Source organism: Theropithecus gelada, chromosome 9, assembly GCF_003255815.1.
Source record: "Theropithecus gelada isolate Dixy chromosome 9, Tgel_1.0, whole genome shotgun sequence".
In the NCBI taxonomy this organism is placed as follows: Eukaryota; Metazoa; Chordata; class Mammalia; order Primates; family Cercopithecidae; genus Theropithecus; species Theropithecus gelada.
In genome coordinates this window covers 94,901,826-94,919,389 of record NC_037677.1, presented here as the reverse complement: position 1 = coordinate 94,919,389, position 17,564 = coordinate 94,901,826, and the positions used below count along the sequence as shown (strand labels likewise).

The 17,564-nt window shown below is 45.6% G+C and overlaps 1 protein-coding gene across 1 annotated transcript in view; it reads left to right on the top strand.

The window, feature by feature from the left end:
- PYROXD2 (pyridine nucleotide-disulphide oxidoreductase domain 2) overlaps positions 1-952 on the top strand; it is a 32,820-nt gene extending 31,868 nt beyond the window's left edge. The window contains exon 16 of the mRNA XM_025396498.1: positions 643-952. Within this exon, the coding sequence (XP_025252283.1) occupies positions 643-713 (71 nt within the window). The 3' untranslated portion in view covers positions 714-952. The remainder of the gene's footprint in view (positions 1-642) is intronic.
- Positions 953-17,564: the final 16,612 nt, after the last annotated feature.

The window sequence follows — 17,564 nt, the reverse complement described above, 5'->3', positions numbered from 1 at the left end:
CGTAGCTGGGACTACAGGTGTGTGCCACCATGCCTGGCTAATTTTTTATTCTTTTGTAAAGATGGGTTTTGTTACGTTGCCCAGGCTGGTCTCGAACTCCCGAGCTGAAGTGATCCTCCCCGCTTAGCTTCCCAAAGTGCTGGGATTAGAGGCCTCCATCCATATTTTAGACCAGAAAGGATGGATAAAGTTAACTTCTTCAACTTTACAATTCTTTCTTGTGCGCATTCCAAGCCTAAGGAGCTGGCTGAGGCTGTCATTTGCTATGCACACCTTCTCTGAGCTGTGTGGACTTGGTCCCCCTGGAAAGAGTCTGTGCTTCCACATCTCCCCCCTCCCCCCAGCCCCTTATTCTGAAATTTTAACTTTGCTTACTAAGCATCTGCCCATCCAGCAGGTCCACCCTCAGCCATTGAGGCTGTGGGCTGTGGACCTGGCCCCTTCCCAGACCTTTGGTGCAGGAAGCCTGGAGGGAGCCAGGATCTATTGAATGTCTGTCCTAGGCGATTCCAGTGCCCACGCCCCCGCACCCCTCTAAGCAGCCCCACTCTGCTTTGTTGCTGGATCTCAGTAAGCCCCGCCCCTCCCCCACCCTGGCGGGTTTTTGAGCAGAGCTTTGGTTCATAGGAGATTCCCTTCCAGGAGGAGGTGTGATGGGAGCTGCTGGGCGAAATGCAGCGCATGCGGCCTTTAGGGACCTCAAGACCAAGTGACCCTGAATCAGCTCTGACCCAGGAAGAAGACTTCACCCCTCAATTCCAAGCGCTCCATTGGGTCAGCTTCCCAGGAAACTCAGCTTCGGGTTAGTACTTAAGGCCATCAAGTCCTCAATGCTCCAGCTATTATTTTAGAAAAAATGTACGAGTTACATTTAGTGCAAGTTAACCTTATGCCCGTGCCTCCATACATGGACTGGTTCTGTTTTATTAAAACTAATATTTCATACAGATTACTTGCTCATGTTTTTTCTCTGTGTTAGTTGGTGGGATAGACTTGTCTGGTGTACTCATAATTCTTACATCAGCTAAGAAGCAGTCCATTTAAAGGCCAGGCATGGTGACTCGTGCCTGTAATCCCAGCACTTCAGGAAGTTGAGGCAGGCAAATCACTTTGAGATCAGAAATGCAAGACCAGCCTGGCCAACATGGTGAAACCTCATCTCTACTAAAAATACAAAAATTAGCCAGGCGTGGTGGCAGGTGCCTGTAATCCCAGCTACTTGGAAGGCTGAGGCAAGAGAATCACTTGAACCCAGGAGGTAGAGGTTGCAATGAGCCGAGATTGCACCACTGCACTCCAGCCTGGGCGACAGAGACTCCATCTCAAAACAAAAACAAAAACAAAACAAAAAACAAAAACAAAACAAAAAGAACAGTCCATCTAACCAGTGGAAGAGTCTGAGCTAAGCATCCCCCTGTCCTTGGCTGGGACCCCCACCACCACCAACTGGAGGACTGCCCAGGTGGAGGCCAGTTGACTGCTGTCACATTCCTGGCAAACGATAAGAATGGACCCAGTTTCCCCATGATCCATAGAGTCACCCACAGGGGCCATGGGCCTGAACAAAGCTTGGCATCTCAAGCCACAGAATCTTCCAGTCAGGCAAAAAGCAGTCAAGGGTGACTGCAAGGTAGATTCCACTGAGGCTGTCTGGGAGCCCACTCTTCCTGATTCCAGAGCATTCAGCCTTCTGCCTCCCATGAGCTAAGTCTGTTGTGTCACCAACACCTTTCAATATAAACCTCTATAATTCTAAAGTGAGTTGAATTGTCACTCTCGTCCAGGAAAATCCATCCAAAGTTCCCGTGGTAATGCAGCCCTCCCAGCCAGCTTCTCCAGTTCCGGCAGCCAAGGCCACAGTCCAAGCCGTCCCGTCTGCAGATGAGGCAGGATCTTCCCTGGGAAAGCTTCCCTTCCTCCGTTTCCTGGGCAAATTTATACAGATTCAAATAGATCCACCTCATTACTTAATGTTGGTAAACTCAGATTTCTCAGCCGTAAAAGAGTTGTTTTAAAGCTCACATCAGACAACAGGTCATGTTTCCCTCCAGGATCTGGCACACGATAAGCATCCGGTACACGGTGGAGCTGCTGCTGCGGCTTTTGTTGGTGAAGATATTTTTGTCATTTTTGTATTCTGCAGAAGGTGGTTTTCTCTATATACTTTTTAACCTGGCACCCAGAATTGAAACTAGCCCCCTAGAAGCATTGTGCAGGACAGTGCAGAACCATGTTTGGGTCCCCAAGCTTTTTCCAAAGTAGCCAAGCCCCCTCCCTCATTCAGCATCAGTACCATCAACTTCTTGAGCTTGTTGAAAATTTGTTGGCCGGGCGTGGTGGCTCACGCCTGTAATCCCAGCACTTTGGGAGGCGGAGGCAGGCAGATCAGGGGGTCAGGAGATCGAGACCATCCTGGCTAACACAGTGAAACCCCGTCTCTACTAAAAATACAAAAAATTAGCCCAGTGTGGTGGCAGGCGCCTGTAGTCCCAGCTACTTGGGAGGCTGAGGCAGGAGAATGGCATGAACCCGGGACGCAGAGGTTGCAGTGAGCCGAGATCACGCCACTGCACTCCAGCCTGGGCAACAAAGCGAGACTCTGTCTCAAAAAAAAAAAAAAAGAAAAGAAAATTTGTTTTTGGTCAATATTGCTGGTTTTCTGGAAGGAAAGAAGGAAGGCAGGGAGAGAGGGAGAAAGAATTAGAGAAAAAATGAAAGAGAAAAAGGGAGAGAGGAAGAAAGAAACGAAAATGAAAGAGAAGAAGGAAGAAAGTGAGAGAAGAAGGAAGGAGAAAGGGAGGGAGGGCGGTAGAAATGAACATAGAAAATCTTCAAAGGCCTGGGGAAGCTCACATCAGACTTAGTCTTTAAAAGTAATAACTATTTTTGGCCAAGTGCAGTGGCTCACATCTGTAATCCCAGCACTTTGGGAGGCCGAGGTGGGCGGATCACAAGGTCAGGGGCTCGAGACCATCCTGGCTTACACGGTGAAACCCTGTCTCTACTAAAAATACAAAAAAAAAAATTAGCTGGATGTGGTGGCACACACCTGTAATCTCAGCTGCTCTGGAGGCTGAGGCAGGAGAATTGCTTGAACCCAGGAGGCGGAGGTTGCAGTGAGCCGAGATCACACCACTGCACTCCAGCCTGGGCGACAGAAAGAGACTCTGTCTCAAAAAAAAAAAAAAAAAAAAAAACTTTATTTATTTTATTTTATTTTTGATAAACAAAAGCCACGAGTGCCTAATGTAGGAAATGTTTAAAATATAATAAGAGAAAAACATGAAATGCACACATAATTTTTCCTGCAGAGATAATCACAGTTCCCGTTTAATAATATTTTCAGGTAGTCTTTCAGGTCATTGGTATTCCGTGTTCTATATGTGGGCTTTACATCTTTCCTTCATTTCACTTCATGTCATAAGCAGTTTTCGGTGCCATAAAAATTCTTTGAAAACATTATTTTTAATAGCTGCCTAATATTCTCTTGTAAGGATGTGTCATAATTTATTATGGGACATTGGGTTCAGCTTTGGCCTTGATTGCTAATTAGTACAAGCCAAAGGCCTGAAAGCTTCTTTTATCGCCGCTGTTCCTGTTTTAATGGTTCCCTATCATTTCTGGGATCACAAGGGTGCAGCTGTTCTCCAGGCAAATGTTCCCTCTAAAGGAGGAGGAACGTGGAGGAGGCCAGGGAGAGAGGGGAAAAAGCACTTTTAGCACCAAGAGGAAGAATTTCCCACTGTTTGGTGACTTCCCATTCTGTGTCTCATGTCTCTGAAAGATGGCATTTGGTCCAGACCAAGAGACAAGATAAGGCCTCAGCACCACAGGGTGCGTTGGTTCCTCAAAGCCCCCAGCACATGCCATCCTGCTGAGCAAGGCGGGCTGGTCTTAAGTGCTGACTCTGCAAATCAGCCATGAGCTGGGCAAATGTGTCCCTTGCTGGCCCTAGTATGTAAAACCTGTAGAAGGATAAATAAGTCAGGGCTTCATTGTTACCTGATTTACAATTGCCCGTTTTCCCAAAGCAGCAGGGAACACTTCCTTCGAGGCACAGTCCTGTAAACCCCTGAAGTGCACTGGAACCTGGTTAAGTCGTTACCAGCGGGCTCTCCTGATCTCACAGCGCCTGAGTGATGGTGTCCAGAGATTCAGTGAGATGTGAGGTTTACAGCTCTGGGAGGAATTCGGCTTTCCTGGTGGGAGGAATGACAGATGTGGCTGACCAAGCTGGCTGTGGGCCTTGTGAGCGTGCATCTTTCTAACATATGTTCGATTTGCAAGGCAGGTGACAGTCGCCAAGTTCTTCTGTGGGACCTCCGTAATACTCCTACCCTGATGTCTGGAATGAGGGGGAAGAGACCTGCTGAGCACAGGATGTCATTCTGTGGGGGAGTGGAGACACATGACATGAGAAAAAGGAATGCAAAATGCAAAGCAAGGAGAAACGCAAATGGACAGCAAACCTGAAAAAATATTTAAGCTCACCAGGAATCCATTACCTGCAATGAAAACCAAACGATCATGCTTTACCTATAAAATTGAGAAAAAATATTTGTACAGAAAATTACTGGTGTGGGTAAAAAAGACACTCTTCTCTGCCGTTGACAGCAGCAGACATTTGTATTTGATAACGAGACTCGAAAGCCAACATCCGTGTGCTTTGTGGGTTATTCCGCATCTTATCACTGCGCCGAAGGAAAATATCAGAAATGTCCCTAAGGATTTAGGTAGAAGGATAGTCATGCAGTATTGTTTGCAATGGCAAAATACTGGAAACAGGCTAAATGTCCCAAAATACAGAATTAGTTAAATTAATCATGGTAACTGCACGTGATAGAATATCAGACAATAACTTTAAAAGTTACATTTTTGAACCTACTTGTATCACATGGAAAAATATGCTAATAAAAAGTAAGATATAATGGGACCTGAGTTTTTTGATAGGTGATAGATGGATAGATGGATCTCTCATATATATATGTAAATATACATTATATATACTAACTATATAAAACATAGCCACACAGAGAAAGACAGAGACAGAGAGAAAGACAGAGATGGAGAGACAGAAACAGAGAGACAAATGGGAAAGAACAAGGTATACCCCAAAGTACAGGCTACTAGCAGAAGGCTGAATTCTTTCTGAGCACTTGGCAGCAGCTTGGAAAATGTTCCTCACTACCTTCATAGAACCTATCTTAGCATAAGAGCCAGCCCAAAGTAAATGGATGGGACTTTGAATCTTTGTTTAAAAATGATGGCCTGGGCCTGGTCCAAATGGTGTGTGAATGGCTTATGCATTGATAGATATTGATTGGCCATAAGTCAGAGCGCTTCAGACCTGGTCTGGGTCTAAGAGATCCTCAGTGGAGGCGTGGGGTCTTCAGTCACCTAAAGTCCCTGCAACATCACAAAGGGAAAGAGTGGCATCTTCTCCGTGTTTCCACAGCCCAACAGAAATCCTGTGTTCTTGTAAGGAGGTGATTGAGGTGAACCTGAACCTGAACTTTCTCTGGTTTTATCTGGAATTAGTCAATGCTGTTATGTAGGTTGTCAGACCAGCAGCTCTGCAGCTGGCTAGATGTGTCTTTGACTAATAAGAGAATCACGAGAGGAATTAAATGAGACTAAGCAAAGGCCATTTGATTGGTATGCAGAAGTCTTCAAGACAATGTGTCTCTTAAGAAAAAAAAAAAAAGAAGAAGAAGGTTGTCAATAGTGAAAAGATAGGTGAAACCTACACTTTCTGCACTGCAGCTGTCGGCCTTCCCTTCTGTCTGATCTTTCAGGACCCATGGAGAAAGTGTAGGTCTGACCCAGAAGGCTGTCGTGTATAAAGGGGATGATGATGCCTCCCACAGAGGGATGTGAGGATTGTATATACATAAACACAGCTCACCAAAATATGCACACTGTGTGACCCAGCACACCCACTCCCAGGTATACTCAGCAGAAATGCTTACTGGCGTTCACCAAAAGATACATACTAGGCTGCTCCTGGCAGCACTACTTGTAATACCTCCAACCAGAAAGCTACCCCAATGCCCATTGACAGAGGAATGGAATAAGTAAATTGTGGTACCTTCATATGATGGACTACTATTCAGCAATGAGAATGAATAATCTATAGAACCACATGCAACAAAACTATGTTGAGTCAAAGAAACCAGACATGAAATAATACATGTTGTAGGATTCTGCTTACAAATTGTACAGAATCAGGCTAAATTAATAGTTCCTATACTGTTAAAAGTTCACCTTTGGCTGGGCAGAGTGGCTCATACTTGTAATCCCAGCACTTTGGGAGGCTGAGGTGGGAGGATTGCTTAAGGCAAGGAGTTCAAGACCAGCCTGGGCAATGTAGCAAGACCTCATTTCTAAAATAAAACCAAAAAAATAGCCAGGCATCATAGTGCATGCATGTAGTCCTAGCTACTTGGGAGGCAGAGGAGGGAGGATCACTTGAGCCCAGGAGTTGGAGGCTACAGTGAGCTATGATTATACCACTGCATTCCAGCCTGGGCAACAGAATAAGACACTATATTGAACAAAAAAAAAAGTTCACCATTGAGGGTGTTCCTTCCTAGAAGGAAGCCTGAGAAGGGCTTCAGGCTGCTAGCAGTAGATCCACCTGTTTGATCTGTGTGATGGTTACATAGGCATGTTCCATTTCTGAAGAATTCATTGATTTCTACACTTAGGATGATGCAGCTTTCTGTATGTATATTATGCTTCAATAGAAAGTTAAAAAAGCTGGTGCCTGGAACATGGTGATGTCACTTATCAACACTATTGCTCTAAAGCTCATATTTATTGGCAAAGCCCTATGTCTGAGGCTAGGCTTGGAAGGGAAAATGAAGAAAGAGGTAAGGAAGGAGAAGAGGAGAAAGGGAAAGAAGAATGTGATGGACAGACCTGTAGGAACCCCCACCCAGGACCCCTGCTTACTGGTGCCCATGCCCTTGTGTGCTCCCCTCCCCTCAAGGGTGGGGGAGGTCTGTGAATTGCTTCTAACCAACAGAATGTGACAAAGGTGAAAGGATGTATGTGATTATACCACACATAGCATCATCATGCAAGAATCTCAGTTCCTGGCTGGCTGTGAGTAGGCAGGTAGCCGTGTTGAAAACCCCATGTGGCAAGTAACTTCAGTAACCTCCAGCTGACTGAAGCTCTCAGACCTTCTGCTTCAGAGAACGGATGCTGCCAACAACATGTGAGCAAGGAAATGGATGCTTCCCCAGTTGAGCTTCCAGATGAGAACACAGCCTGGCCAGCACTATGAGTATAGCTTTGTGACACCTTGAGCAGGGAGTCCAGCTGTACCTGGATTCCTGAACAATGGAAACTGTGAGGTAATAAATGTGTGTTGTTCAAAGCCACCAAGTTTGGACTAATTTGTCACACAGCAGTCAATAACTAATACAAGGGAGAAGACCACATAGCCAAGTACATGATGGATGCAAAATACGATGATATGAATTGAAATTATGCCCTAGATTTCAAAGTATTCCCATTCAAAATGACCCTATGAGTTGGACTTCACTCCCATAGTGGGCATCCATCTCCCAGCAGGGCCAAGCCTGGAGTCACCATGACAGAGGGCATCAAGTCAGACACACCTGTGTTTGGATCCTGGCTCTACCAGCAATGGATTTTAGGCATGTTCCTGATGCTTCTGAGTCTCAGTTTCTTATGTGACTCATGGAAATGGTGATTTCTTTTTGTCTGGCACAAGGCACACAACAAAAACTAGTTTCCTTCCTTCCTTATACAATGACATGCTACTACATACACTCAGAAGCGCAGGAATCAGACACAGTGAGAGGCATTCTGGAACATTCTATGCCCACCTGAAGCAGGGGGATGAAATTAAAGCTATCACAAAAAGAAATGGAGCAAGGTTTCCCTCAATTAAGGCTTTGGACATCATTCAACGAGAGGGCTCCCAATCTGGGAGCTTCCATCCTGGGACCACGGCACACACAAACGCACACACACAACCCTACACAATAAACTACACCAACTCACACATACAGATCAATACGCCAGGGCAAGAGAGAAGGAAGCAGGCAGGGCAGTTTGCCAAAGGCAGAAATCTGTGTGTGGGATGTTGAGCTGTATTTCTGGTCGGATAAATCAATCTACCTTGAAAGGGCTCCTACAACTTCATGACTGTAATTGGAGCTACCTTCCTCAGGGGTTGTTTGTTACGTTCAAGGTCAGGTGACAAGCACTGTTTTTCAGAGTTCGCATAGTCACTGTGCGTCTGCCTCTGGGAAAAGTTCTAGCAATATCTGGAGAATCCGCTAAAAATGAGTTTGCCTGAAGGCTGTTGAAAAGTTGGGAGAAATGCAATTGGGTTTACTTCTGATTTCTCTCCTTGTTGGATTTCCAAAACTCACTTCAACATTCTCTCTAGGATGCCTCCCCTAAAACCAGGATCTATCTCCATTAATTTGATGTTTGTTAAGACTCACTGTAACAGAGGCACCAGCCCCAAAACTAACCCGATAATAATAATGGCTGCTATTTAGTGAGCCCTGATTTCATGCCAGGCACTGCACTGAGCAAGAATTTCCCATGCGTTACTTCATTTAAATCTACAATAAACCCCGGGCGCCCATCACTGTACATCTCTGCTTTTACAGATGAGGAAACAAACACAGTTAGGTTAAATAGTTTCCTGAGGTCACAGGGCTGGTAGCTGATACAGTCAAGATTTGAACTGAGGTCCTTCTGACAGCAAAAATCATGCTCTAAGCAAGAAACAATACTCTGGACACACCTAGTGGACAACAAGTTGTAGGTTCATCAAGTTCCATCAGTTGTTGGCCACCTGTGTAGAGCTAGACACAAGTGTTAAGGAACAGTTCCTTGTTGCAAAGCATTTACAGTCTAGTGGAGGACGACAAAGAACACTCATATAAGAATTATTAACAACCCCAGGGCTGCATGAATCTGTGTGAGCACACTAGAGGAATTTGGAGAGACAAGCTGCTGTTGATTGGAAGGGTTAGGAAGTACTTCTCACAGCAGAGGGGACTGAGCTGGAGTGGGATCAAGGATGCACTAGACATGACGAGTGAAAAGAATAAGGTAGACATCCAGGGTCTTCTGGGCACCATGTGACAAAGGTGGGATGGAGGGATGGGCAGAGATTTCAGAGCCACAGTTGGACGGGATGAGGATTGTGAAGAGCAAAGGCGAGAATAAGGCCGGGTAAGAGGGTCAAGCTGCAGACGCCATGCCGGGCAGAAGGTGGCCTTCATTCTACAGCCAATGTGAAGTTTGCTGGAGGAGGTATTGGGGATTTTACACACATGGGAGGACGTCCAGTCTGTTAGCCTGTGTAAGTGGCCACATTTGCAGTGTCGGCAGAGACCAGGGGACAAACTCTTGGGTTTCCTCCTCCCCACTTCCCCACCTCCTCTCGCCCTCTCCCAAGGACTCAAATGAGCAGTTGAGAAATGGACGTGAGTTGGGGGTGGGAGTTTCTCACTTGGAGGCTAGAGTCAGATCTTCAGACTACCCCACCCCTCTGTCTGCCCAGCCCAGGTGCTCAGTGGAGGGCCATGAACAGAGGCCAGCGTGCCTCCTTCTCATCTCCATAATAGTGCCGTGTTCCCTGCAGCCTCAATGCAAACAGCTCCTCATTCACCTCTGCCATAGACAGAAGAGGGATCCTGGCCATGGAACCTGGATCTTGGAGGCTTTAGTGGCAGCCCCTGTTTTTGGCTGGAGGTGTTTGTAACACCTTGTCGGTATTGTCCCCTGGGGCAGCATGGACACCTCTACCATGAGCGCCTGCTTTGGGACTGCGGATGACCTGCACCTCATCAAGGACCGAGGCAGATGGGGACCTGGGCCTGGGTTTCTACTACAGAAGCCAGAGACTCATCTGCACGCTGCAGAAACTGGAGCAGCCCATATTTGGAGTTGGGAAGAAGTTTAATAATAGTACACAAACTTCCTCGGAAAGGGCTAGCCTAAAGGGGAACTGGTTATTAGAAGAAAAAAACACCACTGTTGTTTTTGCAGTAACCCTCCTCACTCTATAATGAGCAAACCTCTCTTCTGTATAGAGCAGCCTCCTAATGTGAGTCACTCCAAGACTTGGCTTCCAACCGCTGCCCCTTAGCCCAGGAAGCAGGAGCACAATGGAGCAGCCAGGTGTCAATTACAGGAGCTGGTCAGGGCAGGAAGCAAGGTGAGTTATAATGGGAGAGCAAATTAATTTCACGTAAGTGGGATTAGTAGTTAAATAAATAGAAGTCCCACCACTAACCCTGTCTGGAATGCTGAGTGTCTGTCCCCCGCCAGGGGACAGAAAAAGCTTACAGCTGAGCAGGAATCAGGTCACCACAGGGTTACCTACCAACTGTTAAGGACGACCCCCTGGAAATGTAAAGCAAGGACATTCTTAGGTTAGAAAAGACACTCCGAGCTGAGAAAAAGAGACGGTATGTAGGGAGAGAGGCCTCCCACTGATGGCTTAGTCATCTATTACAGGCCCACAGTGCCCTGTGAAGCAGCTATACCTGAGAGCAGTCCGAGCAGTGGAGGAGGGGTCACCCAGGATCTGGGGCAAATTGGGGGCGATGAATTCTAAGGATGACTCCGTCAGGAGCTTCCATTCCAGGCTGAGTTTGTGTTGGTTTTATTTTTAAATTGTCAACCTCTTGTTTGTTTGTTTGGGCTTTTTAAAGCTTCTGTCCCTTTCCCAGTTTTCAAGTGACCTTTGTTCAGGTGAGTGGAGTCCTGGTTTCCTTGGGACCTCAGGGGCTGAGGGAGTGTGGAGGGGAGACCAGGGCTCGAGGTGAGCCAGGTCAGGGCAGTGGGTTCCAGATCTGCAAGGTAGGGTCAGTCATCCATCACAGCATTGCTGTGAGGACTAAGGTAAATTAAGCCCAAAGCAAAAAGCGCCTAATGAGAGTTCTGACAGCTGGAGATAAGCATGAAAATAAATAGCAGCTTTCTGTCCTCCTCTCCTGCCTTCCTGTTATGCAATGGAGCCAGATAAGAGAATTCACAGTGGACACTATGCAAAGGAGGCTATACTCAAAATCTTCCTAGGGCAGGAGGAACTGCCTGCCTGTTAGGGAATTCTCAGGAAGGACCTCCAGGGAAGTTTCTGAGCTGCTTCTGACTCTGCATTTGCTTAGAATCTTGAGCAAGGTCAGGGTGGATCTGCAGCCCCAAGCTGTAAGGGGTAGGGCAGTCTAGGAGTCCTTAACCCAGGGGTTCCTAAACTTCTTTGACTATACTCACTTGAGTGGGGCCAAAGGACACCAATGTCTCACCAGCTCCCCCTCTCTCCTGAGTTTGGTAATTACAGGGGTGGGGCCTATGGGAAGGAGAAGAGGATTGCAGAGGAAACAAACAGACATGTTGCAGTAAACCTGCTGAGCAGGCAATATACAAGGTTCACTTCCTGTTTATGTTAAAGAAAAATCTGCCATTGTACACTTGATTTTATATTATAAATGAGTGCCCCGTGATCTCAAAATAACCCTACTAATTTTATTATGCTAACCTTGATTGCAAGACGAAAGTGACGAAAATAGCACAAATTCACAGGCAAGGAAGCCACCAATGAAGTGTCCTTCTGTAATAGGGTGACCAACCGTGCGAGTTTGCTCAGGATTCTCCCAGTTTTAGCACTGAAAATTCTACCTTCTGGCAAACCTTTCAGCTCTGGGCAAACCACCATATAAGAAAAATATAAAGGGATCATGTGTATACCTCCCTTAGCAGTAGGGGTACATGAGTGATGAATTATTCAACTGCAATTCATTTACACATAATGTCTAGAAATTGGACAATTTTATAAGCCAAAAATTATCAAAGTAAATACTTATTACTACCCATTCTAGGACAACCCAAAACTCTCACCAAACTCGATGGCTAATGAGGGCACAAAACCAATAGTAATTTATAAATATAAAGTATGAGTAACAGCAGTTGAAAACCATGACAGCTCAAAACAACTGAAGAGCTAATGAAATAGCATTCTTCCAAAACTTGGGGAAATTCCAGCTATGTAAAGTATAGTGTAGAATAACAAATTGGAGTCCTCAGTAAACTCCAAGGACACTAATTTTAGCTTATGAATACCAAATTTTTGTGGGTTAAAGCCTTTATTTGTACATAAGAAGTAAAGTGTGGGGGCCACCTCTGTGACCCACCTGGAGGAACCACAGGAAAGGTTTGCAAGCTTGGGTCACTTCATAGTCATCAGAATGATGCTCGGGTCCCTCTTTGAGAGTCACTGCATTAGCTCAATTAATAAATGAGAAAACAGAGGTCCCAAGAAGTCAAGTGACTTTTCCAAGGCTACAGGTGCCATGGATCCTCCAAGGAAAATTCCCTGAGGGCTGCAGAGGTGTGTTAGGGGGGCAGAGGTAGGATTTTAAAATAGTTTCTTACGTAGTCACTCCCTCCACATACATCTGACATAGTGAAAGAGCATTGGTCCTCTTGGCCCCTCAGAGGGCTTGTTAGGGTCTAATTGTGTCCCCCAAAAAGACATGTTGAAGTTTTAACCCTCAGTACCAATCGAAGTGACCTTGTTGGGAAACAGGGTCTTTGCACATGGAGTCAAGATGAAGTCCTAAGGGTGAGCCCTAATCCTATATGATCATGTCCTTATAAAATGAGGGAAATTGGGATGCACGCACACACACACATACACAGTGCCTTATGAAGACACAGACACAGGAAGAAGACAGCCGTGTGAAGTGGAGATGGAGATGGGCGGGATGCTGCCACAAGCCAAGGGTGTCTGGAGCGACCATGGAAGAGGCAAGAAAAGATCCCCTTGACACCCCCAAAGAGGTTTCAGAGGAAGTGTGGCTCCCCTAAAACCTAGATTGTGGTCCTCTGGCCTCCAGAACTGTGGGAGAATAAATTTAAACCACCCAGTTTGTGGTTCTTTGTCATAAAAGCCCAGGAAACAAATACAGAGCCTCTCAGTGGCTCTCTGTGCCTGGCCTGGGTACTCTCCTTCTCACACTCTCTCTGCAGCTGGTTGGGAGCAAAAGCCTCAGGGAAAAGTGCAGATCCTCTGGTTTCTCTTTGCCATGTCTCCCCCATGCCTGCCATAGTTGCATCAGAGAGTGTGCCCCTGGGAGGGGACACAGCTTGGGCATGGAGCGGGTGACCCGGTATCAGAGACCGTGTCATGCAACAGGAGGGCAGGGGAGCCCAGCTGGCACCCCTTGTCCCTGAGGGTGCTGGGAGGATGATTGCCTGTTCCTGGTCAAGTGCTTCCAGCAGAGCCACTTGACATTTTGCTGTCCACACACCATCTGGCAAGGGCAAGAACTCCAATGGGCTGTCCTGACCTTTGCTGTATCTTTAAGCAAAATACAGCAAAAGATAAAAGCAAAGAGCTCATCAGATTACAAGGGAAGGGGCCTGCCTCTGCAGAAACTGAGCAGGTTATACCTTCCCTTGCTCTACCTTTAACATCTTATAGAGGCAACATATAGACTCGGTTGGGCTGCAGCTCTGTGATTTGCCTGCCTGTCAACTTCCACCCAGAGGCGAGCACAAGTCCCCAGGGACCAGGATGGCACCAGCCAGGGCAGGTCGAATGGTTATAAATATTCACCAGATGCAGAGTCCGATCCCAGTTTTATAAAATAAATGCACTTATGTGTCTATCTGCTTATTGAATTGTCTGGAAAGAAAGCGCCAAATGTTATCTATCCAGGGGAGAACTATAAATGTTATTTTACTTTACTTCTGTTTATCTCTTTTCTAATATTGCTACTATAAACAGGAAGGAATGATGTAACAAAAACTGCCAAAAGACAAAAATTATCCATGGTTACGGCTCCTGAGTGCAAATTTTGTTCATATTTCTGAGCGCCTGATAGATAAACAAAAACACCAAAAGAGAGAGACATAATGATATAGCTGCATATAATACACAATATTAACCCTTTCTTACTCCAGAAAGGGTAAAGATGCTTTTTCCAGTGAAACACTTTTTTCCTTTAGTTTGATCATCCTGTGTTTATAGTACTGTGATTTCACTTAACATCCTAGCAAGCATTTCCCCATGTTGTTCTAAACCTTTCCATTCATAATAATTATGTTATTTACTTAAAGTCCTTATAATTGAACATTTTAGTTTTAAGCTTGGAATTTTTAAATTAGAAATGTTATATTTTACATCTAGCAGCAAAACTTAGAGAGTCAGGCAATTTACAAGTTGCATTATCATTTTTTACCCCACTGGTTTATTTTGATTAATGCACAATAATTTACATTGTAACTCTTTGTGGTCACGTATGTATTTATTTATGGTTAAACAGTGTTCTCTCCTTTTCTTTGAATTTCAATTTTTTTATTTTTTATTTTATTTTATTTTTTGAGATGGAGTCTCTCTCTGTCGCCCAGGCTGGAGTGCAGTGGTGCAATCGTGGCTCGCTGCAACCTCCACCTCCCAGGTTCAAGTGATTCTCCTGCCTCAGGCTCCCAAGTAGCTGTGACTACAGGCGTGTGCCACCACGCCTGGCTAAATTTAGTATTTTTAGTAAAGACAGCGTTTCACCATGTTGGTGAGGCTGGTCTCAAACTCCTGACCTCAAGTGATCCGCCTTCGGCCTCCCAAAGTGCTGGGATTATAGGCCTGAGCCACTGTGGCTGGCCTAACTTTCAGTGTTTTCAATTATAATTTTTTAAACGTCTCCAACATTTTGTGTCCCAAGATCCAGTTTGACTTGCTGTCAGGGAGTGGCAACTTCCCTCTTGCTGGGGTTGAGAGAGGGCTTGCGGAAATCTGTTTAGAGCCAGATTCTTGTAACATGTCTGGTCCATAAAGTTCGCCGCACCTGGTCCAAGGCAGGAGGAGGCCAGATGGTTTCTCCCCAGCCCCCCACCGTTGTACCTGCTGACACTGGCAGGCTGGAAATCAGCTTGAGTCGCAGTTGATTGTTTCACTGACATTTGGATCTACCCCTGTTTTGCCCCACACCGTTCATGTCTGGGCCAGGCATTCTCACTTCTGTTTTTCAGTTTGCTACTAGCCTTGTTGGTTTGAAAGTGATTTTGAATGTCAGTTGATAGTAATTTCTGACTATTTCAACAGTAATTCTGACTAGTAATTTCTGACCATTTCAAATAGTAATTCAACACTATTTCTGCCACTAAGTTTCCATTTTCCTAAAAAACTTTCAACCCAAAGGCTGCCCTCCCTTCATCCATGGGACATCCCTGCCTTTCTGCAAGGAGGGCAGGTGTGTGGTTCAGGCCACGCCGCCTCTCCTCCCTTGCTTGCGGCCAACGTCACCAGATGATCACTGCATTCTCACAGGCAAGGCTTAGACACGGTGTTGATAGGGCTGGCAGGTAGGATAGAAAACTATTTGCTGTTCCTGGACTTGATCGTGTTAAATATCTCCTCATAACTCTGATATTCTGTGAACGTTTTTCCAAATTATTCCATTTTTACCTTTTTAATTTAAAATCTGAGTTATGTATGATTGCAAACAGAGCCTGATGAAGTCTCTGCAATTACTAACACAAATCCTGACAGAGAAATCCTGGCATGAAAAACTGAACATCTCTGCAGTAACTGATGTGGAGCAGCAGCAGCTGGAAGGTGGGATATGAGACCAGCAACGAACAAACAGACAATACCTCCTAACCGGGCAGAAACAGAGACACTTCCTTCACCACACTTGGCTGGGATTTTCACCAATCCGTGGTGAGGAGTGATTGGAAATTAATCTCAGAATCCCACTGTGCATTTGTAGTTCACAACATACAATTATGCCTAAGTTTACTTTACAGTAAACCATATATAATTCTCATTCCACAGTGCAGATTCTGCCACAGACAATCTTTTTATTGTTTTTAGAAGCCCTGTGGTAAAAGCCTTACTGGATGATATCATTTTAATTATAAATCTCTACTGGAAGGTCCCCCAAGCGACTGCAGTAGACAAAATTCCAATTCCCAAAGTCAAGGGCCAGGTAATTTAAACCCTGTTCAAAATGCTACTTTAATAATGCTTAGTTTTGAAGGGGGAACTACATGTTATAGCAGCATCATAGAGCTTATACATGCAGGCCCTGGTACACACACATCTGTGCTAGGTGCTGGGGATACAGCAGAAAATAAAACAATGTTAATAGCCTCAAAAATCCTCCAGGTAGTAAATAAACCATGATGATATGAGCCACATTAGGACCTTTTTTCTCTTTCTTTTACTCACCACTATACCAAAGAGGAGAGTACGAGGATAAGAAGAGAAGGTCTGGAACAATCACTAAAGGACAAGGATGAGGGAGATGATGAGAAATTAGTAAAAGGATTGATGTAAGACTACGCTCATATTATTATGGACCAAGTCCATGGAATCTGTATTAAACATTTAGAATAAAAAGACAAGAAGACTGGCCTTTCTGCTTCATGCTCCAGGGGCATCAGTGGTGTGAATAGTGAGATTCCAGCAGAGGATTTGGATGGGGTTGCACATCAGGACGTCAGGAGGCAAGTTCCCTGTAGAGTGTGCAGATGGCTTGAAGTGGGGCATGTGAGCAAGGAGAGGAATGCGCGTCCTCCCAAATTCGGGGAGATGGGGCTATTAGGGAGCGATGACTGAAAGGCTCATCTCGGAGCACAGCTGCAGGAAGCAGAGCCAACACGATACAGCAGGCACTCAAATGGGGCCGTTTCATCAGGTTCCATCTCTGTGCAGTGCCAACCTGTGGGAGGAAAAGAAGGGAAACTTGGAAGCAACCCAGCTTTGTGAGGGCTCAGCCTCAAGAAGCCTAATTGCCAGGAAAGGCTTAGCAGTTGGGTTCTCAGTAAAGAAAACAGAGCTTAGATGAAGCTACTCAGGGCTTTTAAAATTACCAGTTGAATGTATAACTCTGCCCTCAGGCCATTTGGGACGTGGTGGAGCTTCTTCTATTCACGGTGCTTGAAGTAGAGAGCAAGCTGGAAGCACAGAGGACCCCATTCTCGGGACTTTCACCTTCAACTCCTCCAACCTCTGCTCTTGTTACCACAGTGTGCAGCTGCCTTCAGCCTCCAGTCACACTCCCAGAGCAGCCCGATCTCACTTGGTAACAGCGAAAAGGACGCCAATGCCTCTTCGTATCCGTATGGATCTCACCGTTTACAAGCTGATGACAGTTTTTATTTCATTTGATAGAACAACATACAGATGGGGGCGGAGTACACGTTATCTCCCTACCATGCAGCAGAACAGACTGAGGCTCAGAGAGTAGGTGGGCGTTTTCTGTCTCACAGCTGGTAACGGTGTTAGAATTCCAACTCAAGAAGTTTCACTCCGAAGACCACTGCACTAGGAGGAATCTTGATAAAACAGTGTGTCCAAAGTGTTGATTGTAAGCTGCTCATTGTTCTGCAACCTTACTGCATGGAGTTTTTGAATGAGGACTAATTCCTGAGAGAAGGAGAAACACTTCCTCCCAGAAGCCAGGCTTGGAAGAGGTGGGGGCCCAGCCCATCTCTGCCAGATGGGATTGGTGGTGACAATGGTGGCCATTCCAATGTCATGAGAAAGACTCAACCTG